The 26,532-nt window shown below is 60.4% G+C and overlaps 1 protein-coding gene across 22 annotated transcripts in view; it reads right to left on the bottom strand.

The window, feature by feature from the left end:
- Positions 1–570: 570 nt before the first annotated feature.
- The window catches only part of ABLIM2 (actin binding LIM protein family member 2), a 139,803-nt gene continuing 113,841 nt past the window's right edge, over positions 571–26,532 (bottom strand). For 15 of the 22 annotated variants that reach the window (XM_043573056.1, XM_043573073.1, XM_043573057.1 and 12 more), the window contains 5 exons: positions 21,648–21,709; positions 16,695–16,749; positions 15,257–15,264; positions 14,967–15,047; positions 571–2,371 (listed from right to left, as the gene is read on the bottom strand). In XM_043573056.1, the coding sequence (XP_043428991.1) occupies positions 2,258–2,371; positions 14,967–15,047; positions 15,257–15,264; positions 16,695–16,749; positions 21,648–21,709 (320 nt within the window). In that variant the 3' untranslated portion in view covers positions 571–2,257. The remainder of the gene's footprint in view (positions 2,372–14,966; positions 15,048–15,256; positions 15,265–16,694; positions 16,750–21,647; positions 21,710–26,532) is intronic. The other 7 variants (XM_043573075.1, XM_043573074.1, XM_043573059.1 and 4 more) reach the window with 2 other exon arrangements.

Genomic DNA, 26,532 nt, shown 5'->3' on the forward strand with positions numbered 1-26,532 from the left:
TACTGAGTAGTCAGTCGTCTGAACAAAGTAGAGATGAGGGGACATTTAATCCCAGAGTGGCATTGGCGACTGTGGGGGGACAGACCTGCTGGGCCGTCCCTCGAGGGAGCCCCACCTGCATTTTCCTCCCTTCCTTAGCGGTGTGCTCCAGCCTTAACCAGCTACGGAACTTTCCAGAACCTCGGAGGCTATCTCCAGCTCACTGTGTCTGTTCCTGCTGTTCCCTCAGCCTGGAATGCCCTTCCCTTCACTGACCTCTGGGTGTATCAGGGGCCCCTCCGGAGGGCAGCGGTCAGTCTTGTCTTTGTTTGCTGGTTGGTCTCCCCAGCCCGACAGGGACAGGCATCAGCTCCCACCCCCCACCCCCCCCCCATCACTGGCGCCTGGTGCTGGCTGGCAAGTGCCTCTGACTTGCTGTCTTCAGACAGGGGTGTCCCATGTGGATGTGGGTCCCGCCCCTCGAGGCACCGCCTCCACCCTGTGCCCATCCAGGGCCACTGCTTTCAGCAGGCAGTCTCCCCAGGCGCCAGCCCGTGCCGTTAGAAATGACACACGTTTATGAGAAGCGGCTTTGACCTTCACAAGTTAGGATACACCGACCTTTATTTTTCCAGGCTCCCCTGGGAGCTGACATGACAATGCACTAGTGAGAAAAATGGGGGTTTCCAGTTGCTCAGGCTCTGCTAAATGGAAGGAAGTGCATTAGGTGCTAGAAACTCCCCCTCCCTGGCCGAGCCGGGGCCGGTGAGGAGCCGGTGCACGACGGGGTGCGTGGCGGGGGCCGGAAAGATCTGAGTAACACTGACTCACGGACGGGCGTTCAGGACGCACAGAAAGACACAGCTCCACAGAAGACAGGGAAGACAGACTTCGGTGACACCTTCCTACTGATTCGCCAACCTCTCAACCCACTCTACAAGCCGCCTGCGACAGGCACCGCGCCCCGACCCGCACCCGATTACAGACGCGGACGCCTTTCAGCTGGGGGCCCGGCCGGGCTTCTGCTGCGGAGCGGGCAGGTCAGAAAAGGGGGGGTGTCTCCCTCCTCCTTCCCCAGCGGCCGGTGCCTGCCTCAGGGCCACGCACGCACCGGGCTAAGGCGGGCACCACCGGCCATGTCACAAAAGGGCACCCCAAGAGCTACGCTGGGTGTTAGGCTGGGTGCGTGGAAATCCTTTATTCCGGGGCTTTGGCCACCAGAGGAGGATCTTTTCTCTCCGGGATGCGGAAAGTAACAGCCAGGCAAACAGTGATGGCGACACATCACGCATACTTAGAAACGGCATTACGTGGCCGAGGGCTGGTGTGGCAGGTGAAAAAGAAGAAAAGCAAAGAAACCCGACAAGGAGCCGTGTGCGTGAGGAGCACACGGGGAAGCGAAAGCACACAGGACCGGACACTGGAGAGTAAGGCCGGAGGCGCTCCCCTTCCGCGGGACCGTAAAATGGAACTCTATCTATGTCGTCTTATGTTTAAGTAGGCTATGCTTTTTAATAAAATAAAAACTTCTGTGTTACTTTAAAGATATCATTTAGGCATCTAGGGGATGATCTGGAAGAAAAATGCAGTGCACGGAGGGCCCCGGCAGAAGGTACCCTGTCCGCTGGACGGTTGTCCCTAAAAACAGACTCGTCACAAACGGCGGCAAACATCATGCACCCCACGCTTCGCTTCGAGCGGCCCTGGGTGCTCCTCAGCGCTCTCCCTGGCCAGGCCTGGCCTGTCTGTGCGCGAGGCTGTGCCTCCCCAGGGCTGAGCAAGCGGGGGAGGGGGGTGGGGAGCAGGCGCTGGGAGCCATAGGCCCACCCACCCGTGATTGTGTCGTGCCAGCGTCTGTCGTTGACAGACCTCCTCAAATCCCAAGGCCCAGGCACTTTTGTGCGCCCCCAGGGCCTATCACGGGGGGTGGGGCACTGCACAGGGGCCGGGGTGGGGGTGGGGGGGGGCGCCGCACGGTCAAGGTAAATGTTCCTCGAGCCCCGGGAGCATCTTTGCAGCCCCTCCGTGATGTGGGTTACACGTGCAGCGCGAAGCAAGGCGTCTGGGCTCTGAACTAGGGGCAGGAGCGTAGCTGGCAGAAACTAGAGGCTGCACCCGCTCTGGAACATCCTCCCGCCCCAGCCTCCCACCCCGCGCTCTCCAGGGGCCCGCCGCCCGCCCGCAGGGACACAGAGAAGCCAGAGCCAGGTGCGGAAGGAGGGGGTTCTGTGGTTCTCGCCAGCTGTCCCACGCTCTGTCGCTGGTACGCTGGAGGCCGTCAAAACAACAGGGCTTTCTTCTTGAGGTCATTCCTCTTCCAGAGGGCCAGGCGGTCGAACTCTTGCACACTCATTCCAAACACTTCCTGGAACTCCTCGGGCGACAGGTGCCTCTGCAAACAAACCGGGAGACCCAGAGAGGAGCGGTTAGCAACTCTGCTGTCGGGTCAGCTCCGTCCGCACCGCCGGGCTGTCCGGAGCCAGGGTCGGCATCGTCGAGGACGCAGGGGGCTCTCCCTGCGGGCCCGGGGCCTTCCAGGTCCCTGATTCCCTCTGCATCCCTGCCGCTCCCACTTCGCAGCGCACATAACCAAGCGCAGGGAAAGACGCTCGCTGAGGGACCCGACTGAACAGGACTCAAACGGGTCCTTGCACACCCGTGTTCACAGCGGCGTTATTCGCCGAGGCCAAAACGTGGAAACGACCCAACTGCCCACAGAGGCACGAATGCATCCACAAAACGTGGTGCACACACACGGCGGGGTGTCGTTCGGCCATCAGCGGCAGTGGAGTCTCGACTTGCGCGGTAACAGGACACGCAGCGGGAGGCGGAGTGAAGGAGGCCAGACACAAAAGGCACATCCTGTGTGGCTCCATCGCTAGGAAGCTTCCAGAACAGGCAAATCCTTAGGGACCAGGAACAGATGTGCGGCTGTGGGGGGCTGGGGAGGGACCGGGCTGGAGAGGGCCAGCGTTTCCCTTTCCGGGAGCAGGGCGGGGGGCGCTGCACAAACATTCCAGAACTACGTCGAGGCGGTGGCAACACCACCTGGGGAATCTGCTAGGTGCCGCTGAATTGCATACTTTGAAGTGGTTACGACGGAGAATTTTATGGGACTCTCCCCATTCTTGCCCCAAACACGTTTTCCTTGACTCTGACACTAAACTACTCGCAATAAAAGGTTGCGATGATCCCGAGAGGAGTGGATGTGAAGACACCGGGAACCCTGCGGAGAGCATACATGTCAGCCGTCACCACTCACGGCTTCACAGAGATCCCCGCATCGTGTGGCAGGGGCGGGGGGTGCAGGCCAGATGCCTCCAAGATCCACAGGACGGGGCTCAGGACACCCTCTGTCTTGTGCTGGGTCACAGAAGGCCCTATTTGTCGGGTCCGGGCCCAGAGTACTCAGGGCACGTGCACACGCACACACACACACACACAAAGAGATACACACAGACACACACACAGACACCCCATCAAGCAAGTCTCTGCCAGGAAGAAGCCAGCAGCTGCCCACTGGTATCTCGAACTTGCAGACTGGAAGGGATCCGGCCAGAAATGAACCACCTACACGGTGTGGACCTGGAGTGCTCAGGAGTCCACAGCCAGCCCGCGGAGATACAGGATTGTCATCGGACAACAGCACCCCTGCTTCTGGGTACCACATCACAGCCTTCCCGAATACTGCAGGGTCACCGAGATGTGGACGAGGAAGCCAAGAGGAAAAGCATTCTCACTCTTCTCGACACCCACTGGCTCTGGACCCAGGCCCCCGGGGGAGTGGGCTGGGCGGGTACCACAAGTGCAGGTGAACAGGAATCAGCTCAGAGCCCCAAGCTGGTGCCGGGGCAGGCGACCTGCCTCCTCGGTGCTGTCCTCAATGCAGTGAGCAGGGGGAGGCCTGAGGCGACTGGAGAGGTGCCCAAAGATGGTCCTGCAGAGCAGGAAGGGATCCCAGTGGTGAGGCGGTTAAGGGCCCTTGGGGGGAGCCAGGTAGGGGATATGCAGGAGGGAGAAGCAGGGAGGGGCACAGCACCCTGGCTGGGAAGGTGGGGAGGGCAGTGCTGAGGGCCGAGTGTGCACCTAGCGCCTGGGAGCCTCCCCCAAGCCGGGGCACTTGGTAGGGGGGGCACTTGAGAAGCCACAGACCCCTGACTGCGGGTCCAGGTGGCTCACCTCCGCTCTCCGTACCCAGGACGCCCTGGGAACTGAGTCAGAAAAGCTGTGGTCACGGAAACACACACCCTCGGGACCTGTACACCTGCCACGTGGTGGAGCAGTGGCAGGAGGGAGGCAGGCAGGCCCCCCGGGGGACGGGGAGGAGCCAGGCTGGAGCCTGCCCACAGGCCACCTGTCCCCAGTGCCAGCCCCCCCCCCCCAGGGATGGGTTGGGGTGAGCCTGAGGCGAGCGCTCTCAACCTTGATGATGCCGTCCTGAATTCCTGCCGCAAACAGGAGCCCGATGATGATGGTGGGATTAGGAGAGAGTAGCGGGGAGGCTACATGGGGTCCCAGCCGAGTCCCCAGCCCCGCAGGCCTTGGCAACCCCCTGGGTGCTCGCCAGAGCTGAGAACTGCCTGCCCAGGTAGGCTTAGTGGCACGGGACCTGGGAGCCCGTATGTGTCACATGCCTCCCAGAGCCCAGAGCGGCTGGTGGCAGCTGGGTTGGGGAACCCTTGGGGTAAGGGAAAGCCCTAGAGGCTAGCAGGGACCCCCAACCTCAGCTGCAGAGCGAGAACGGAACTTGGCTCCCTGAGGACCCGGGAGGGCCGGCCGAGGCTCAAATGAGGAATGCCCGGCAGGTATCTGTCTCCACCCCCCTCGCCCCACCCCAGCCCCAGCTGTGGGTCCTGAGTGCCCAGCTAGCCTGGATGCGTCTCCACTGTTGCCTAGGCAACAAGGAGCTGAGGGGCCCTGTTCATTGGCAAAAGCAGATAAACTGGCTCCAGGCCGCGTGGCAGACTCACGCACCCCCTTCACCCCGTGGCCCTCAGCAGGCGGGACATGTGGGGTACAGCTGACCCCCGTGGCCAGCTTTCTGAGCCTGGGCCCACTCCCCTGGCCCTGGCTCCTGAAGCTTCCCCAGGGGGCAGGGCGGCCCGACCCCCAGGTGCCCGCCAAGGTCAGGCCTAGCCAAGCTCCTTCCTGAGCCGGCAGGAGGCAAGCCCAGGGCGCGGAGCCTTTCTCGAGGGGTGGGTTGGCCTCGCTCAGGCACAGCCTCACTCCCGGAGCACCCCGGTCTCCCCAGAAAGTGCCCCTGGGGAGGAGGCCATTTTGTCAGCAGGGCGGGGGGGGGGGCCTACACACTTTGCTGGGGGTCGGCCTGCATCTGACCCCCCAGGGCAGCATCCCGAAAGACCTGCAGCCCAGGAGCCGGACACGCCAGGATTGCTGAGTGACTTCGCCTCACTTATGATTCTGTAAAATGGGAACAAGCCTGTCTGCGCCTTCATGCGCTCCTGGAAGGCCGGCCCCCCCTCACGTGCCCAGGCAACTCCCGCTCACTCCTCAGACCTGGCCTTGGATCTCAGCTCCTCCGGGAGGCGCCCCCTGACGGCACCCTCACCGGAGGCTCCCGGAGCCCGCAGGCCTCTTTGCACGCTGTGAGGACGCACCCCCAGGTTCAAGCTGCTATCGTGACATCACTGAGTGCAGAGTTGGAAAGAGGGACCAAGCAGCACGGGGTCCTAGGACGTTCCTCCTGTACAGGTGCGGTCGGTGCTCGTAACCTCGAGAGCGTGGGTGATAGGAAATGTAGCAAAGGAGCCAGGAAGGGCTGAGTCTTGGGTACTTAGCACCTTTGCTTTAAATAGAATTTATTGCATCCCAGGTTCACTTGGTTTTCAGTAGAGGCTGGGTTTAATGCACCGCATGCAAAATTCCTGAAAATTAATCAGTAGGAACAGCCTGGCAGGTGCTGAGCGCCCCGTACTGTGGTTCCCTCAGTAACGGCCACCCCGGGGAAAGATGGGGACTCCCCCACCTGTGCCCAGGACCCAGCGCAGGGCATTCGCAGCCACCAGTGGGCTGCAGGATCGCTGGGGGTGGGTGTGTGCAGGCTGAGCTCGGTGCCTGCTCTGGGCCTGTCCTTTATTCACTGGTGGGGTGGTGGGGACAGCTGCCGGGACACAGAAATAAACCTGACCGGGCCGCCCTCACCCCACAGTTATCTCACACAGGTGGGGAGGCAGCTCTGAGAGCAGTTTGGTCCCTGTGGGAGCCCCGGGACTAGGGGTGGCCCAGGGGGGCCTTGTCCAGGAGACACCCGTGACCCGGAAGCCTCGATGCCTTCTGAGGCATTAATGATGTTTCTGCTGGCATCTCATAGCCAGAAGGTTGTTTCCTAAGGGAAATGGATCTCTGACTTCACTCTGTGACCTGGACCAACCAGGGAAGGCCTCCCGAACGCGAGACTCATACGGACTAACCACCTGCTCCCCGCAGGATGAACAGCCCGCGACCGCTGATGCGCGCACACGTGTTTCTCCCGTGTTGCTTCGCACGGAGGGGAGGGCGGTGATCAGTATGCGTGTACAAGGCACAGGGGACTCGTACAGTCATCTCCCGTCTGCAGAGGCTGCAGACCGAGCCGCAGACAGGGGACGCCCCTGTGTCACACAGCCCGCGATCGGCGCGCTGGCACTCCGAACTCCGCCCGGGGCCCAGGGCTCTTCCCGAGGCGCCAGAGCTGCGTGCCCCCCGCAGCACTGCAAGACCACCGTGCGGCTCAGCCAGGCAGGTCCACAGAGCTTCCCCCCCCTCGGAAGAAGGGCCCCCCGCGCAGGCCTGCCGGCCCCGAGGCCCAGACATCCGCACCACCGCTTTGTGGCAGAAACCCCCAACAGTGTTGCCTCACAGACCCTGTGTGACATCGGCGAAGTGGCCCATCCCAGTAGGAACATGTCACTCATACACCCTCCGTGTCACGCCAGGGAGCTCCGTGGACACCCTGGGCCCAGGTAGGGACCCCGGTTAGGAACGCAAACCCCACAGTTCTGCACTGACTGAGGACCACGGGCCAGGCAGTGGTGAGAGCCTTCACCACATTAGCTGCCACCCCCACACCCTGAGACTCTCGTTTAATTGCCTCAGGAAACCCAGGCTCAGAGAGGTCCTGTGCCTCGCCCAAGGTCGAACAGTCAGGAAGCCACAGGGCCAGGCCTAAGAGCCCGGGAGCCTGGAACCAGGCCCGGTAGCCGGTAGCCCAGCCATGCTGCCTCTGCTCCAGCAAGGTCGGGTTACCCCGCGCCCCCCGCCCTTCTGGGACCAGCCTGCCCCTCCTCTAGCCTTCCCCTCAGCAGGGCACTTCTGGCTGCCCCTCACTTCTCCGAGCCCAGCTGTGCCCCTGGGAGGGGCCTGGCTGACCCTCGCCTGCTCCTCCCACCCCCCCACCACCCCGTCCCCCACCGGCACCAGGCCCTGCACCCCGGTCCCACTGGTGTGGGCTGACCTGGTGAGATTCAAGCCCCAGGCCTGCACAGCCTGCCATGCCTGGGCCGGAGGGTGGGCCACTTTTCTCTGGAGGACTGGGCTCCAAGGTGCATTTTTTTTTTTTTTTAAGTAGGCTTCATGCCCAGCACGGAGCCCAACGTGGGGCTTGAACTCAGGACCCGGAGATCAAGACCTGAGCTGAGATCAAGAGTCGGATGCTCAACCAACTGAGCCACCCGGGTGCCCCTCACAGTACAGTTCTGCTCAATCCCACGGCTTAGCCTCCAAGAAGAGGGGCCCCTACTGCAGAGGGGAGTCCCGCTTAGGGGGGCCCACACTCTGAAGTTTCAGCCTCTTAGCGGGAAGCCCCTTCTGGTGGCATTGTCGTACCGTGGCGCCATGGCCATCACGACATCCCTATTGCAACAGCATCGTCGTCATTGTGACGTCACCATTGTAACGACATCACCATCATCATGACATCATCATCACGAATCACCATCTCAATGGCATCATCAGCATGACATCACCATCACGTCATCGTCACCGTGACATCACCATCACTGTGACACAGTCGTCATCATGACAATGGCTGCCACTGTGTGGGGAGTGCTTGCCTGTGCCAGGGGGGGCTCTGGAAATGCCCCACAGGCAGTCACATGACCTCGCCCAGAGCCCATGCCGTAGGGAAGAAGCGGAAGCTATGCTGGGCAGAGTGACGAGGCTGTCAGGTGGCCTCAAGGTCCCGCATCACCGTCAGTGTGTCCTCGCCCACCTCTCCCACCGCCACTCTGCTCCATGGTGGGTTCTAGAACATTCCAGGCTCTTTGCCACCCTAGGGCTTCAATCCTCCTCATCCTACAGGTCCCAGCTCAAACGTCCCCTCCTCCAGCAGGCCCTCCTAGGTGCCCTAGCTGATCAGGCCCCGGCTGACCTCACGTGGCTTCCGGCTCCACGAGGGTGGGCACGGGCCTGTCTATGCAGCCTGGTCTCCCACCCTCCTCCAGGGACAATCCATGTTGGCCATGCATATTCCTGAATCTAAAACTGTGTTCTCACGTCCCTGTCATACTGCCTCCCAGCTTCCTCTCCACTCCATCTGGGCTGGTTCCACCACCCTACCCTACTCTCCTCTGCCATTCCCTCCTCCCTCCCCATCCTCCACCCCTGCGATGGCCTGGCCTCCAAGGACTGCTCATGCTCGGACCCAGGAGGCCCTGCTTGGAGTCCCAGCTTCTGGTGCAGGCCCCTCAGATGCACCCCACCCGTGAGTATCGCCATCAGTCTACAGCAGTCTATCAGATTCTCACCAGACCGGTTGGATGGGTTTAAACAAAGGAGGTATTCTTAGCACAGGGTCCTTATTTTTCAGGCACATTCCCACCTGGGCTCTTACTGTTGGAGCAAAGTAAGGTGTGCATTTAGCCTCAAGGTCTGGTGGAGGCAGTCAAAAAACCACAAGACTCCTTTGCAAAGAGCCACTCCCTCCCCCACCTTGCCCCCCTCCCCACGGACCTGAGTACTTGCAGACCCCAGAGGTGTCGAGTCAGGAGGACCCTCCAGTGACCCACCAGGCCCCTGGCCAGACGAGAAGCCAGACATGGGGCCCAGCTGTTCGTCCAAACACTGTTCTAGGGGCTGCTATGAAGACATCTATAGATGTGGTTTACATCCACGTGTGGACTTTAGTAAAGTTTGCCCTCAGTACCGAAGGGGCCTCATCCAGCCTGTTGGAGGCCTTAAGAGCAAAACCAGAGGCTTCTTGGAGAAGAAATTGTGCCTCAAAGTGTCAAATCCCGCCTGGGACTCCAGGCTGCCCTACAGATTTCAGACCCTCCAGCCCCCGCCACAGCTACGTGAGCCAATTCCCGCAAACGTGCCCATGTCCGTGTCTGTCTGGCTGCTCACCCCTTTATCTCCCACAGACTCTGTCTCTCTGGAGGACCTTGGCTGATATACCGCCCTCCCTAAGGAGCAGAACGTCCCCTCAACGTGCGCTGGGGAGTCGGGGCACAGAAGAGAGGTTAGCAATTCATTCTCCAGACTGGAACCCAGGAAGACGGCACAGGGCACCAGCTCCTACGTCTCAGGCTGAATCCCAGCTCCGCCTGTCATGAGCGTGGCTGGGAAGTCCTCGAGCTGCCCGCCAGCCCCAGGGCCTCCTCAGTGGCCACAGCATCGTGTGGTAAAAACCCAGTGGGCCAACGTGCCACGTGCTTGGAACAGCGCGGTGCAGAGTCGGGCGGGAGAAGTACTTACTAAATAAACCAAACCCGATACATTCTCCAAAGTCCTACTTACTCCCAGCACGGGGCCTCAGGAAGGGGTTCCCATTCTCCTCCTGGTGGCTGGGCCTCCGCTGACGCCCCCTCCCCTCACACACAGCCACCTTGCTTTTTCTGAAGTTCTTAGCCACCATTGTGTCGGCCACTCTGTAACCCTCGTTTCCACGAAAAGCATATTCTAATCCATAGTCATCTATGTGGCTCAATCTCAGGTTGGTGAAGTGAGGTGATGTGGAAAAAATAACTGAGTCGTGCCCACCCTGCACCTGCCTGGGGCCTGTTCCCAGGAGGTGTTTAATGACTACCTCTGAACAACAGAATAAACGCTCAAACCAGCCAGCACGATCGGCACAGCAATGTCATTTGACAGGGGAGAAGTCAGGCTCAGGGTGATGAAGGAACCCGCCTGCGGTCACATAACTAGACATTACAGAGACTGAATTCACACCCAGGTTATCCCGACCCTGGGTGAGCTCTCTCTCCACCAGGATGTGGAGACGGACGGACGAACGGGATGGTGATGTCATTCGGCAAGTGCCAGGCAGAGGTGTGCGGGGGGGTCTCAGGATACTTGAGTCTTTCTCAGGGACAGGCAAAGCTCCTCCCACTCAGACTGGAAGCTCCTGGAAGCAGACCCTTGGAGGGGCACCGCCAAATCAGGAAGGGCCCGAGGTCCTCCCAGGCACGAGGCCCTCGGGTACTGGGAACCAGGGGCCAGACCCCCTAGGACAGAGAGCCCTGGATCTTGGGAATGACATTCAGCCAGGCTCCAGATGGGTGTCCCTGGAAGTCTGCCCGCTGACCCCTGCCCTGCCCTCTGGGGGGGGGGGGGTCACACGGTTCATCTGACTGCACTTCCAGAGCCGCAGAGGGTTATCATCCCCCTGCATACGTCACCAACATTTATGGAGCACCTACTACATGCTAAGGGCAGCTATGTGGCACCTTTCGTTTTCCTGGGTTAATAAGCATCCTGAATTTCCCCGGCCAAGCCTCGTAGTGTCCACCATCATCGGGGTCCGGTCTCACCGCGCTCCGAGTGACCGCCACCCCCTCCCGACACCCTGGAGTCACGCCAGATACGCCCGTCACCCCACAGTGCACCTTCCATCACCCGGTCCTGCTCCCTCGACCTCCCAAATAGGGCCCAAATCCCCACGCTGCCCACTTCTCACAACGACGCTGCCACCACCCTGACCAATATGCCAGCATGTCTTGCTTGGAGGACGCAATCGTCTCCCAAACAGTCTCCCTGCATCCCCACAGCCAACCCAGGCCTCACAGAGCAGCCCCGCTGATGCTTTCAGTGACAAACCTAATCAGGTGGTTCCCCCACCTAAAAGCCGTTGCTCTTAAAACTAAAATCCCAACTGCTTACCATGGCCCAGGGCCTTGAACGGCCTGGCCCCACCCTTACCTTCACCCTACTCAACTACAGCCACCTGAGTCTCCTTAAAGTTCTTGCTCAAAAAAACCCTGCTTCCTCCTACCCCAGGGCCTTTGCACACACAGTCTGTGCTTTCTGGAATTCTCTTCCTATGTGCCTACCTCACCTTACAGACATGCACACACCTCTACACACACAACACTTATACATCCGATTAACTTTTACCCATTTTCAAAGGCTCACGGGCCCACATTCCTTCCCGTTAAGCCCCTTATCTTGGTGTATAATTACATATACTCATTTGGGTTATCGGTTGATTGATTCCGTCTCCCCGGTCAGACTGACTCTGGGAGAGCAGAGCTCATGCCGGGTTTTGCGCGTCACACACATCCCAGGACCCAGCTCGGTGCCACATACTCACCGAATGCGAGAGAGAGTCAGCTGAGTGCTCTGGCAGGAAGGGGCGAGAAGCTGATGGAACAGTCCGCCTTCCAGAGACGGACGCTACAGAGATGTGCCGGGCTCACCAGCTGTCCACCAGATTCACCCTTTCCTCTCGCTGGGCACCCAGCACGCCCAGCCTGCCTTGCGTGGCGCTTGGCCACGTGACCGAGCCACGGCTCGTGGGGGCGTGAGCAGAAGCCTGGCCCTTCGGACCCTCCCATGTGTGGATGTGGGACCATCATCCAGCCGTTTAAAAGGACGAGCAGGTCTACGTCAACTGGCAGAGAAAACGTTCACGTCAAATTTAAAAGAAAAGAGGTGACCTCACACTGCGTTGACAGCGTGTACCTACTCATCAAAAATAGGACTCGGCCGTCTCGGGTGTTTATGCAAAAAGAGATTTCCAGAAACATGTCCACCATGGAGTTAATAGGAGTTATGACTCGTTGGGGGATTTCCGTGTGATGTCTGCATTCTTCTTTGTATTTTTCTGAAGTTCTACAAGAGTTAGAAATTGTTTTTACGTTAAAAAAAAAAAGCTCGGGGCGCCTGGGTGGCTCAGTGGGTTAAGCGTCCGACTTCGGCTCAGGTCCTGATCTCGCGGTTTTCGGGTTTGAGCCCCGCGTCGGGCTCTGTGCTGACAGCTCGGAGCCTGGAGCCTGCTCTGGATTCTGTGTGTGTCTCTCTCTGCCCCTCCCCTGCTCACTCTGTCTCTCTCTCCCTCTAAAATAAAATAAACATTAAAAAAAAAAAAAGAAAAAATACAGCTCCCTCCCCTGACATAAAAACATCAGGGTCCCCCGTGTCCTGCTGGGGTGTGGCCCCTCCTGCCCCACTCCCCACTCACCTCCCAGCTCCGAGCCCCGAAGAATGTGGGACGAGCCCCACTTGTGGTAACAGTCCCAGTTTGCCTCCTGGCTGGGCTCAGACAGGGAAGAGAATGATAACAGAGATGCACCCTTGGATGCGTTCTTGGGGACTGGATGATGAAACTCAACACCAGTCCTCAGAGTTTGTTAAAAGGAAATATTGATAGCTATCAACCGCTATTGTGCCCCTTTCGTGCCATATTTAATAAAAAGCAAAGGGAGGCGGGCGTCATTTACAGTCCCCGGTCCCAAGAGGGAAACAGCTAGCCCTAACGCTGCTGAGCCAGGAGCCCCAGGCATCCTGTTCTGAGCTCCGCTCTGTGGTGAGGGCAACCAGCTCACAGGGCTTGGCCCTTTAAGGAGCAAAGACACGCAGCAAACAGGAACCCTCCAGGCTGGGGACGTGACCGCACAATTAACAAGGACTCCACTCAGCAGGAGCCAGAGAGCGTGTCCCCTGCAGAGAAAGTGGGGATCGTTAAACGTGAGCCCCTTGCGGAGGCTGCCCCGGACCCTGTGTTCCCCACAGCAGGCACCCCCACGGCGTGAGATGGCCCTCCCGCATTGGCGGCTTTTGCGTGTGCTCTCCGAGGGTCCCCACGTCCCAGGAGCCGCACCGGGGACCGGGGGCTCCGCGGCTCCCCTCCCCTGGACTCACACACCAGCTCCCAGCTGGCCGCCCCTGACCCCACGGGCCACGTGAGCTTATCCCCACAGGTCAGAACTTTCTACACATCTTTGCTTTGCTGGGGGGTAAGGTCCAAATGTCCTGATAAATGGACAGTCTCCTGAGAGAGGAGCTCGTGTGTCATTTGGCTCTGTGGTCCTTTGCCCGGCACGATGCCCCGGTGCCCTGGATGACGGCAGGATCTGGTGGGTTCGCTGCGCTGCCCGACTGCGGCGTCCGTGGGCTCGCCGGGCTGCACTGTCCCCTCCTCCCCGGCCTCAGCTCCCCGCCTCTCTGCAGGCGTCTGGCCCTAAGCTGAAGTACCAAGTCCCAGAGCTCGGAGCGGTCCTCCTGCTCCAGGGCCGGCGGCCAAGCCTGGCCAGAGGGGACATCACAGTCCCCCGGACAAGCTGGTTGATTCAGGGTGGTCAGATCACCCGCCCAGAGGCGGAGATGAGGCTAGGACTTTGGAGAGAGAGGGAGAGAGAGAAGGAAGAGGGGGGACGGGGCACACTGACCTCTTCTCTGCAGACTCTGAGCCTGGGAGAGGTGAGGTCAAAGTCGGTCTAGCGGCCAGGACACAGGGAATATGGCCAAGAGACTGCAGGAGAGACGCTGGGCCCGAGATATGACTGAGCCACCCTGAAGGGACCCATCAATCCTATGAGCTGGTAACCCCCTTTCTGCCTGAGTCACGTGGGCAGGCTCTCGTCACCCGTAACAGAAAGCGTCGGCACGATGTGCCTCCCTGCAGGGCTGCAGCCACACCAGCACCTGCGTAGCCCTCACTGCCACCACTGTTCCCCCTGCAAGCGATGCCATTCCCTGGGCCCCGGGCAAGGAGCCCAGGGACCCAGCCGCTGGACAGCAGTGTCTTCATCGTCAAGGCTGTGCACGGAGGTCTGTGCCCCATCAGTCTCACTGAGAGGGCTCCCTTCTTACCCAGGGCACATCCTGTAGATCCCCCCTTGAAGCCTTTACTTGGGGTCCCCGGGCCCAGGCCTATGTTCTTCCCTCTTTGCAGGTGAGAATCTCGTCCCTCCTTCAAGGGCCAGCTCAGCGTTTCCTGCTGAGCGGTGGACGTGTCCCCACTCCCCACCCAGCTCTCCCCGCCTGGCCTCCGTCCGTCCCATCTTGGGTGGCCACCTGGCCTTCCCCTGGCAGCCCGGCTGAGCCCGCGGGTGTCACTGGGTGCTCCCCGCTGCGTCCGGGTCCCTACTACTCCCTCCCAGATGGGCCGTCTGGCGGGTCTGGCACCAGCTGCACACACACTATGCCTGAGACGCTTGCGGGACCTACTCTGTGCCCAGCTCTGGGTCACCGATGGGGCAGGGGGCCCTGGGCCTTCAGGAGCCTCCAGACCCCGCACTCCCAGCAAAACGGACATTAACAGGCCACAAAACATTTGTGACAGGGCTCAGGAGGTGAAATTCACTGGATGGCCGTTAATTACTTTGTAGGACAATCGTGGGGATTACGGCTCAAAGCAAGGGCTCAGCAAAGATTATCTAAACCCCTACCCCGTGCTGACATCCCGTTGCTTCTTTAAACCTACACCTGCTCCCCACAGACCGGCTTATTGTTCGAGATCGGTGTGGACGTGGTCAAACGAGAGGCCGTGGATTACGACCGCCTTCTCAACACCAGTGCTTGGGGAAAAGACGGGCACTACTGACTCAGCACCCCTGCAAACAGCAGAGCCCTCTGCAAAGCCATCTCTACCGGGGCACGCGCCCGCCGTCCTCCAGCCTTTCAGACAACGAGGGGCCCTGGCGCTGAGGCCGCGGTGGGAACACGCGGGAGGGGGCCGAGTGTTGACAGCAGGGACAGGAGTGCGCCCAAGGGAGGAGCCCAAGATCACCCAGCCGGTACGAACGTCCCGGCCGGACACGCCCTCCTACCTCCAGTCTCGTGCGGTCCACGTCTCTGGGCAGCTTCACGCGAATTCGGTTTGTGACAATGAGGGCGTCATAAGGGTAGACCTGTCGGGCGAAGAAACCACAGGTTCACCCCAGGAAGCAGGCGCGAGCCGGGACCGAAGAGCCGAGCCCAAGGCCAACGCGAAGATACATACTTGCGTCTGCATCGGACATACACATTTCGTACGAAAGCACAACAAAAGGAACTTTTAACCTGGGCAGGTGCGGCCTGGCACGAAGCGGTCGGCGTGGCAGCAGGCGGCCCCTCTTACCTTGTATTCTGTAAGAGAAGGAAGAAAGACCACAGGTGGTGGTTTAGGAAGCGTGGGAACTCATCCCAAAGGTGGGAGCAGCCTCCCATCCTGGGGGCCCCCCTCCCCGCCGCCCTGCAGTCGGCTGCGCGTGCCCGCCTCCCACCCCCGGCGGCCTGCACTCGGGGCTCTAGTCCCCCAGGGAGCAGATTCTCCAGAGGGAAACCGAGAGCAGGAGGCATGGTCAGGAGGCTGGAGGCCAGACTGGGAGCTGGACGCAGTGCTGTGTTCCTCGGACGTGGTTCTGTCGGCCTGGCGGTCCGGGCCACCCTGAGAAAGCTGCCTGCCTCGATTCACCCACCTGCGGAGCGGGCATTCCGGGGCAGACGTCTCGGGGGCACTGCTTACCTTCCTACCCCCTAGGCCCTCCTGTTAGACTACTGAGTTCCGTACGCTCTTTTAAAGGCTTTTCCACCAGACTAAAATCGTCATGTCAAAGAACAAACTCGTGTGGATGGGAGGGCCTCGGGGACCATGCAGAACCCACAGAAAGCAGACCTGGGCCACAAGCTGGTCTTGGGAGGGAGGCCCCGACAAGGGCCTGGGTGACAGGGGTCGGTCCCCACATTTCCCAGCATGCCATGCGACGTCCTGACATGCCAGCTCTGAGCCCGGGAGCTTGGAGAGCCACGTGGAGGGGGCCGGCTGTGACACCCCATCGCTCCTCTGTTGTGAACCCGCCCCTGAGGGCATGCTCCCTGTCTTTCTTGGGGTGACAGGGGTGAGCGGCATGGCCCTGCGCGGGATGGGCTCCAACTTAGCAGAGCCCCCGGTCAGGCACCTGCCATATGAGCAGGGTCACTCCAGGAACAGCAGCCTCCTAGGTTTGAATGCCAGGAGGCCACACAGCCAGCAAGGGTGGGAGGCAGGAGGTGACCCGAATCCACTCGGCTCAGACCCCAGAGGCTTTTTGCTGTGACTTCCTCCCTTACTGCCACGAAATTTGCCAGTGGGTGTTTGGCTTGTCCTCGGTGCTGGTACAGGAGGCTTAGTCCAACACAGATCTCTCTCCCCAAGGGACCAGAGCGACAAGCATATCAGGACAGGGGCGGCTGTTCTCAAGGATGCAGAGAAGAGAGGGCCTGAGGTAGGGGAGCGGGGCATCTGAGGTGGGAGAGAAGAGAACCAGGGGAGCAGGAGAAGGAGCACCAGGAGCGAGGGGAGCCCCTCAAGTAGGAGCGGGAGCACTATGAGCGAGGGGAGCACCTTAGGTAACCTGAGAATGGAGGTAAAGTGCTCCTTGCGAGGACACGCGCCCTCCCTGATCCCCCCACCGCACGATGCTGAGAGCCTTTTGCCAGCTGGCCCTGGAGGGGCCCGGGTCAGGATGACACTCATGGAACCGTGTAAGTGACCCCTGCCCCAGCCAGGGACCCACGGGGGTCCCCGCGTCTTGTACCTCGCGTGCCCCAGCTGGCATCCGGGTCTGCTCCACAAGGGGCCAGATTGGCGTTCTGGAAGAGAAAGAGAGAGGGCGGCAGGAGGCAGGTTGTAGGGGCGGGTGGCCGCGCCTTGGCGGTGCTGGCCCAGGTGGGAGGAGGGCGGGCAGCCAGGAGCCCCCGGTGCCACGGCTCCAGAAGGTCCTCCCGCCCCTTCCAGGCCTGCACGGACCCTGCCCGGCCCGGCTCTCCTGCCGCCCTTCAAGCCATGCCCGCGCACCTGCTCTCTGGGCCCCGCACAGCACGGAGACCGGACCCCGAGGGCCCCAGCGCTCCCGCGTGCCAGGCCGGCACAGCCCCTGGACGGAGCCCTGCGTGGGGCACTCAGGTGGTGACATTCGGAAAACATGGGCCGCCCTCCCTGCTTCGCGGCATTCATCGGCAAGCTGGCATTTCGGTGCATCACGACCCCGCAAGCCCACCTGAAAAACTCATCCTGCAACGGCTGAGGAGGGCCCGGGCCCGTAAAGCAGGTGCCGAGCCCCTGAATCTCTACCCCCGCCTCCTGCGCCTGGTGTGAGCACCGCCAGTCGGGCTGAGCCGCTCGAAGAGCACCGCTTCCTCAGGCCCAGCGCCTACACGGGGTCTGACACAGGCTGGGAGCTCGCGGCCGGTGCTTCCGGAATTGGGTGCAGGGGTTGACCTTCAAGGTGACCGCTTCGCCCCGGACTGCGCCACGGGGAGAGCGCCTTCAGTGCCGCTTCCTGGCGCGGACAAGCAGCGGTCGAGGGGCAGGCGGAGTCCCAGGGAGTGTGGGGGCAGAGACCAGCCCGGAGAGCCCCCAGCCCACGGTCCTGCAGCCCAACAGGGGAAACAGGGGTGGTGAGTCAGGTGAGCACGGGTGGGGGCCTGGGGCCAGTCTCTACGGAAACAGCGTTTTGTTCACCACGAATTAATTTGGATTTTAAAAGGTACTGCATCAGGGTCGCCTGGATGGCTCGCTCGGTTGAGCCTCTGCCTCTTGATCTCAGCTCGGGTCGTGATAGGAGTGGTTCGCGGGTTCGAGCCCCGTGTCAGGCCCTAGCGCTAACAGACCGGAGCCTGCTTGGGATTCTCTCTCTCTCTGCCCCTCCCCTGCAGGCGCTCTCTCAATAAACAAACAAATAAATAAATAACATCTGTGATCAATCACTATTTAAAAAAAAAAAAAGAAGGCATCGCATTGGACCATTATTTACTTTGATGACCGAGCCTTTGGGCAGGTGCCTCACTGGCCTCACGACCCTGAGCCAGGTGCGTTCGCCTCCACTCCCTTTTACAATCATCACAGAATAGTTCTCCTTGGGGATTTTTCCTGAGACGTTATTCTCAGGACACCGGGAAGCACCCCCAGGGGGCGCCTGTCTGGCTGGGGAACCTCTTCCCGCATTAACGCAAGGCAAACCTGCGTCCACTGCCTTCGCCGGGCTGGCCTGTGGTGCGGAAGAGAAATGCCTCCCCCTAGTGCCCACTGCCCTGCCTCACAGGCCCCCGCCGCCGACCTGGGCAGTTAGAGCCCCCTTAGCAGCAAAAGCGCCCTGTGGTCTGCCAGGCTCTGAGACCAGACAGAGACTCCCAGGAGAGAGGGGTGGAGGGCCGGGGGCGGCGGATCAGTCCACAGCAGGGGAAGAGCGGTCTCCCCGTTGTCTTCCAAGCGTCTGAGATCTTCAAGACCTCCCTGGTGCAAGGGAGTCTCGTGGTTACTCCTCCAGAGATGGGGTGGCCAGGGGAGCCCCGGGAACACGATGCCAATAGGCACGTCCCTGGCTGATCCCCCCTACGGGCCTCCACAGAGGCCCCAGGGAATTTAAAGGCAACCGGTTAGTAACCCCTCCCACTGGCTGGAGTCTCCGTGCGCCAGCCGCCCTCCAGATACATCTCACAATCTTTGCTGCCAACCCAGGAGACGGGTACCGTCATGGCATGTTATGGACGAGGCTCAGAGAGGTCAAGCGACGAGCCCGAGGTCCCACAGCGAATCCACAGAACTGTGACCGTTTCAACCCATGTCTTTCACGTCTCAAAAATCAGACGGCAACTGTTAGCAGTAGGAAAGGAACGGTGGCCGGTCACCGTTATTTTCCGGCTGAGGCTCCCGTCGGAATGTGCCAACAGCCACCCGTGTGGGAGCAAGAAAGGGCAGGGGGCTTCTGCCTTGATGACGACTCCCCGTGTGGGAACCGTGCCGTGGCGCGCACGGAGGAGAAGACGCCACCCGCTTTAACGGTCGTGGGTCCTCACGACGCCCCTGAGAGGCAAGGGTGATGTTTTCAAAGGCCAGGAAGGAGAGCCTCAGGAAATGCGAGCGGGTGGCCCGAAAACGCGCCCGGAGCCGGTGGCAGAGCTGGGGGCCAACCGAGGGCTGACTGCGGTACGTACGTGTGCTTTGCAGGGTCACGGCTGGAAAACCTCAGACTGCTTCACCAAGGCTTTCCTTGTACACAGACGTTTCGGCAAACGCTTGATGGACACGTGGAAGCCTGATTCGCAAGATACGCGTCCCCCACAGACCCCCTAGGCTGCTTGCCGTCTGCACCGTGCACTTGCGCCATTCGCTTCCCGTGCCTTTTGGTTCAACGGATCCGCACGTCTGATCTCAAAAGCCATGTTCCAATTGCCTGCCGTCCTGTATTCTATCCGGGTCTCCGGCACTGCCGGGTGGCTCGGGGCATTTTCACGTACGAAGGCAATACCGGCCCGATACCGTGTGTCCTCACAAACTAGCGTCCCCTCTGCCTGCCGTGACTACAACGTGACAGCCTCTGCCTTCTACTCGGAGAATTCGATTACGCTCCTCGTTGCCATCAGGTGGCCGGCGGTCGTTCTCCTAATAGCAGACCAGGCGGCACAGGGGGAGCCACGCTGCCAGCCACAGGAATGGCCACCAGTGGCCACCGCCCCGGTCCTTCCACGGAGATGAGCAGCTACCACAGGTAGGCTTTGTGGCAGGCTGGTTATCAGGGTATTTTAATGAGCCTTGGGACACGGGGTGGTGACCCCTTGTGACAAATCCCTCTCAGAGCAAGAACTAGAAACCTCCGTCTCCCCCTGATGAACTTGAGTTCCTTCTTCCCGCCAGATGGGAACTACACAGCCAGTCCCGTTTGCCTCTTTGCCCTGGCCGCTAGGAAGCTCAGAGCTAAGCTTCAGCAGTTTTGCTCATACAAGGCTCTTCTGTTTCTTGTATAATTCTGGTACGTAACTTCCTTCATACTTTTCTCCTCTGCTCCCTTGTGGTTGGAGGTCATGGGTTTTTGGTCTGAGCGCACCTGTGCTTCGGAGCCCCTGCTCTCACTAGCTCTAGGAGAGGGAACGAACATTGCATCCATGCTGGGGTGTCTGGATCAGCCGTTCCCAGCTCTTGTGGGGTGGGGGGTGGGCGTGTGACGCCACAGCCTTCTCTGCAGGTGCTGGGGCATCAATCCGGCTCCTTCCAGCATGTACCAAGGAGGGCACCTCCCCAGAGGATGCACGGCCCAGGCACCAATGATGTAAGACCAGAGTGCGGAGAATTCCTCTCTTAACGAGGGCAAGTCCCAGGACTTGGCGTGGGGGGTGGGGCACCTTGGCATGGCCTAGCCTGTGACCACCGCCCTCGTAGGCCCCCGAGCCACACAGGAGCTGTTCCACGTGTGCAGAGAACGTTCTGGAATGGTTTCCCCACCACCTTCAGGACGCCTAACCCCGAGCCCGAGGGTTTACATCTCCCGCCCACCCCGTGCCCTCCCCGCCGTCCACTGAGGATGAAGGCTGGAGAAATCCTTAGAAGGAAATTCAGGGAAGCATGCCGCATGCGTGCGCCCTGACTCGGCCCCTTCCAGAACGCGGGTGCGGTTAGTGGCAAGAGGGGGTTGACTAGAGTCAAACCATGCAGAGGTGCCTGGGCCCAGGACAGACACAGCAGCAGGTGGGCCAGAGCCTGAGGAGGACAAAGGCGGCGGAGAAAATGCCCGAGGCATCCCTGTTCTTGGATTGTCCCGGAGGCGTCTGGGACCCTGGATGTGAGGTCTGCCCTGGGGGACCGGGGGAGGCTGTCCCCCGCATTATACACTTACTGCCAAGACCACTGAAGGGTATCACAGGGGGTGACTTCTGAGCGGCTTCTCTTGCGGAACGACTTGCCTCGGTTTTAGACAAACGTCCTCAGACAACAGAGGCTGCCTGACCGCGGGTCTCCTGGGGCTGTTGCCGGGGGGTGGGGTGGGGGGGCTCTGGTGCCATCACACCTGCCCTACCCCAGTCCTCACTGGGGACTAGTGAAGCCACAGGAACAGCAACAAAAATGAGCCCAGACCTCCCGTGGGGACAAGGCAGGTGCCAAACTACCCGGGCTCACATTCCCATGTCCCAAGACTGGGAAAACCGGACGAGGAGGTCAAACCAGCCTTTAGCGGGGGGGGGGGGGGGGGGCAGCCAGAGAAAGCCAAGGACATGGTGTGGGATGCGATAATTATCACAGGTGGAAGCGGCATCATTAGGGACGATAATAGTCACAGATGTTAATGACACCACTAGCGGTGACAGTCCTGATGGTCACGACACCCCAGAAACGGACGTAGGTCCTCGGTTCACGTTGCTCGTGAGCCAGCCAACCCTTTAAGGTCCTTAGATAGGCTCTGGGTCACAGAAGAAGGACGTGGGCCAGGAGGGGCCTCAGAGGATCTGAATACTCTGGGTGGCCCCTGTCTCCCCCTGCCCCCACACTGAGGTCTCCTTGGGAGCCGGGGGCCGGGTTCAGAGGGGAGGGGGGTGTCCCAGTTCTGGTCTGGCCCTGGTCTGCAAGGGTGACAGCAGGGCCCCTGGGGACAGCAGGCAAGAGCTGGTGGGCGAGCGGGGTCCCCGGGCCCCTCCTTCTGGCCGTGTGGGCCCCGCGCTCAGGCTCACGGCGGGTGACGGTTAGTGCACCGCGAGCCAGGGAGGGGTCGAGTACCTACCCGGTGGTCCAGGCCATTCTTTCCGTGTCCTGGGAGAGGGTCAGATTTGGAATAGGGGGATCCTGAAACAGACACAGCACAGCTCTGTCACGCACGCACGCAGGCTCGGCCAGGCAGGGGAGGAAAGGCTCAGCCCCGGCCGGCGGGGCTGGGTGGTGACACCCAGAAAGGCCCCTGAAGGTCACGCCCCCCCCCCCTCAGTCGTGGCCTCTGTCTCCAGGGCGCTGACTGAGGAGGAAGCCAGCAAGGGTGTGATGTCCCTGAGCCCGCCTAGGACCCCAGGAACACCCTGGGGCCCAGCCCTGGTCCCGGTGGGCGCCTGTGTTCTCTGACGGCCTCAGGCCTTGGTGCCACCGGTCCCCCAGGCCGCGCTCCTCGCCTGGTGGACCCGGCGAGCTGGGGGCAGAGTCAGGACCCCTGTGCAGGGTAGGGCTGTGCCCTCCTGTCCCAGAGGCTGCACACGGAGGCCTGTCACCAGCAGAAGGTGGCAGGAAAACTATTTTATTTTCTAAAAGACCTTAAGCTGTTTGCAGTTGTGGGGGGTCACATTAAAAGCCTAATGTCCAGCTTCTCTTGAAGCAGAAAAGGGCTGGCCTGAGACTGTGGGACCCCCACACCTGCTCCACCTCCATGGCTCACGTCTCCGGCTGCACCGCGTGGGCCCCGGGGTCTGAGATCTCCCAGTTACGCCCCTGCAGCACGTGCCTGGAGAGGGCAGCGCGGAGGCTCTCTGCGACGTCCTTCTGGCCGAGAGGGGAGCGTGGGATGCGTCCTGAAGGCGAGGACGAGTGGCAGAGCCGGGCCACCCCCACTCTGGGGGAGCACCTTCAGGAGGCTTGTCCCCAGTCCCTGTGGGCCCTTAACGCTCAGGGACCACGTCTGCTCCATCCGGGGGTCCTGGCTCCCAGCACCGGGCCGGGACCCAGCAGCCCAGGCAGCAACATACCCCGGGAGCCTCCAGGCTGCTGGGCCCGGCGGGGGGCGGGGCACGTCTCTGTGTCCACAAGGCCATGTGCACACCGGACCAAGGGCGGAGGACAGGGCCTCGGATGAGCTGGGTGCCGCGCACAGAACTGCCCACCCACCCACTCCAGGACGGCCCTGCTCTGAGCAAAGGATACTTATCCAGATGCCCTCGTCTCTGGGAGTCCTCGCCGAGTCTGTGAGGACAAAGGAGACATTCTGCGTGCATGTGGACACGGGCAAGCCTGTAGGCGCTGCCTCAGCTGGGGAACCGGTCTTGGGGACTTGTTTGCTCCCGGGTGGCCTGTGGGAAGGCCCTGGATGCGGGTCAGAAAGGGCCTTTTGCCACATCGAGGGCAGGGTTCTCAAGCTTCCTTGAGCAAAGGCGCCCTCTCACCACGCGAGATTTTACATGAACTGACACACAAAACAGGGGGAAGGGGAGACAGAAGTGGGGTGAGGGGCGAGGCGCCAGCCCCACTCTTGCCGTCCCTCTTCCTCCCAGCCTCTCTCAAGCCTCCTCCAGGTCATCAACTAGCTTCCCATTCTACAGAAGGCGAATCGAGGCTCAGAGATCGTGGAGGGGGGGGGGGGGCGCTGCCCGAGGGCGCCCGGCCCCGTGATGCAAATGAGGCGTCCTGACTCACAGTCCTGGGGTCCCTCCTAATTTACACACAGAGCCAGGCACACTTGGGGACGTGGGGCTGTCCGGTCGAGGATCTGAGGGACCCTCCGCCGAGACACAGGAGGCCCTTATCATCCAAAGATGCCGGGGCAGTGGTTCTCAAAGTGGGGTCCCTGACTAGCGGCATCGGCTTACCTGGAGCTGGTGAGAAAGGCAAGTTCTCAGGCCCCGCCCCCGACCTCCTGCATCAGAATCCAGGGCTGGGGTCCCGTGAGCTGGGTTTTTACCAGCCCTCCGGGGCATCGTGACGGTTCGGGAAGCACGGCTTTAGGGCCTCAAGAACAGCAATGCCCTCACCTCTAGCCGTCACCTGGAGGCACTGCTGTCACATGGACGGCTGTCACAATGTCCCCTGTTCAGACCGCCATGTGCCAGCCTCTGTATTTTACTGCTTCTCGTGCAGAGACCCTACTCCCCAGAGGCCACCCTGTTCTCCTTTTTAGTGACACTTGTCACAGGTATTTCTTCCACCTACCTTGAGCGTCCATATCCGATAACGTTAGAAATTTCGCTTCACCGGGATTCAAACAGGATTTCAGAAACTCACGAAAAGAAGAGCCAATCACGTTTGCCCCATTTTTTGCCTGTTCCGATGGGCTTTCTGTTCAGAAGCTCCAACCCTTCTCTTAGCATTTCCTTTTGGCCTGGACAACTTCTGCCCACAATTCTTGAAAGAACGTCTGCTGGTGAAAACTTCTTGCTTTTCCTTCGAGAATTTCTGCGTTTCCCATTCATTCCCGGAGGATGTGCTCCCCCAATATGGAATTGACGCGGACGAGCAACTTGCTTTCGGCCCCCGTGGTTTCTGACGAGAAATGCCCGCCTCCAGACCGGCGTTTCCCTACAGGGAGTCTGCCTTCTGTCTCGGCTGCTTTCAGGATTTTCGACCCTCTGTCTTTAGATTTTAGAAGTTCAATTGTGATGGGTTCTGGAGTGAATTGCCTTGGACTCATCCCACTTGGGGTTCACGCAGTTTCTGGAACCGGTAGGTTTATGTGTTTTGCCACATCTGGTAAGTGTTCGGCCACATCCTTGAGTACTTTTTCAAACCCACTGTCTTCTCTCTTTCTGGGACTCCAATGCTACAAATATTGCCCCGCCGGTCTCCGAGGCCCCGTTCGTTTATTTCCTGCTGTTTTCTCTCTGTTGTGCCGACGGGGTCCCTTCTGCTGTTCCATCTACGGGACCACTAGCTTTCCTCTGTCATGTTCTGCTGCTGTGTTATTGAATCCACGTGATGATTTTTAAATTTTGATTATTTTCTTTTTCATTTCTATCGTTTCCGTTTGGCTCTTTTTTTTATATTTTTGGTTGTTTCCAGAGTATCTGTACTTGCTTGTTGAAGTGTTCTTCTGATGGCTGGCACTCAAGGTCCTTGTCCGCGAACCCCAACATCCAGTTCGTTTTTCAAATATTTATGTGTGTGTGTGAGTGAGAGAGAGAAAGAGAGCGAGCGAGCAGGAAGGTGCAGAGAGAGGGGGACAGAGGATCCAAAGCAGGCTCCGTGCTGACAGCAGAAAGCCCAACACGGGGCTCAACCTTGCGAACCCTGAGGTCATGACGTGAGCCGAAGTTGGAGGATCGATGGACTGAGCCACCAGGCGCCCCAACATCCAGTCCTTCTGCATGTCGTGTTTGTTGCTTGTTTTTACCCAAATTGTTATCTTCATGGCTCTTGGAGTAGCCCTCTATCGTCTCCCGGACATCTGAGACTTTGCGTCGGAGGACGAGGACGCCGGGTCCCAGGAAAACCTCCCACGGAGGCCGCTGCCACCTGGTTGGGTTTGGCAGATGGGGTTTGTGGGGCATGCGGCTTCGAGGACAAGCCAGTTTTCAGAACATTTGTCAAAGGGCCCTTGGGACCGGCCGAGTCCAGCCGGTGCCTGTCGGCACTGCCTGCGGGGGCGAGATGCGCTTCCCTGGTGGCTCCGTGCCCCGAGGTGGGGGTGGGAGATGCCAGCCGTGGTGGAGAGGGCCTCCCAGGCCCACCCTCCAGGCTGCCAGGAGCCAGCGGGCCTCCCGCTTCACATCTGCTGGTGTGGCCAGGGGAGCGAGACGTCTACCTGGCCCCTGGTGCCACTGCATGGGAGGTGGGAGACGTGGGTCCCATGTTTTCCCTCGAGTCCTGGGGTCCAGCCCACCTCCTCTTTCCACCCTTGGAGTTCTGTGATCTGTCTGCTGTATTGTTTCGGGGGGGGGGTGGGGTTTGGCTATACGTAGTGGGGACCAGCAGGGATAGTAGGGGAGGGTCCACTCTCTCCCCCCCCAGGCTGCCATGTAGACCCGTCAAACTTGGTCTCTCTGGGGCTGGGACCAGCCATCAGTGGATTTTAGAGGTCCCAGGGACCCCATGTGCAGCTAGGGTTGAGAGCCACCAGTTTAAAAAGTCCCCACACACATTCAGAGACTTTACCTGACCCTCATACGCCTTCCCATTACACATGGCCTCCCTTTACGGGTGAGGAAGCGGGAGCCTAGTGAGAACAAATGACTCCTAAAGGTCAAGGTCTGCTCACAGCGAGGGCACGGCAAGAGCCCGGGACTTCTGGCTTCAGGATCCAGTGATCCCTCCCGCTCCAGCAGCTCTGCCTGGTGTGGTTTTGCCGGGGCGGGGGGGGGGGAACTTTCAGGCACCTGCGTGTCAGATGACACTGGGTGGCCAGAAGAGTGCCCGCTGTGTGTACTTGAGAGAAGGCAGGTCTACTGCCCCTGGGACGAGGCGGCAGCTGGGTCGTCGTCAGTCTCATCAGCTCTGCAGGTGCTGGACACCCACCCGTCCCCGAGTCCTCGCCAAACGGGCTCCCCTGCCACCTCCTCTCAGAAGCCCACCGGTGTCAGCCTTGCCCCTGGCGTCCTGCGGGACCGCTCTCAGGGCCCCAGTCTCCTCGGGTCTGGGCCTCTTCTGGGCTGGCTTCCGACCGGTTGGAGTATCCTCAAGGGGAGGATCTCGGGGGCAGGCGGCTGGTCCCGATGCAGCTGGAGAGCGGCCGAGACCATCACAGCCTCCAGGCATTCTCGGTGCAAACCTGGCATTCTCCGTGCTTCCCTGGGCAGACCTTTGTCAGCTCTGCCAGAACCACAACGGGTTTTCCACTGACGCGTGGCTCCGCGACTTTGCGGCCCTGTGGCCCTGCACAGGTTTGAGTCCTGCACCGGCTGGAACTGTCTTCCGCCCCGATTGACCGTGAACAGGAGGCCCGAAGATGGTCCAAGCTCCAGGCTTCAGAAGCCGGCGAG

This window comes from Prionailurus bengalensis, chromosome B1 (assembly GCF_016509475.1).
Source record: "Prionailurus bengalensis isolate Pbe53 chromosome B1, Fcat_Pben_1.1_paternal_pri, whole genome shotgun sequence".
NCBI lineage: Eukaryota > Metazoa > Chordata > Mammalia > Carnivora > Felidae > Prionailurus > Prionailurus bengalensis.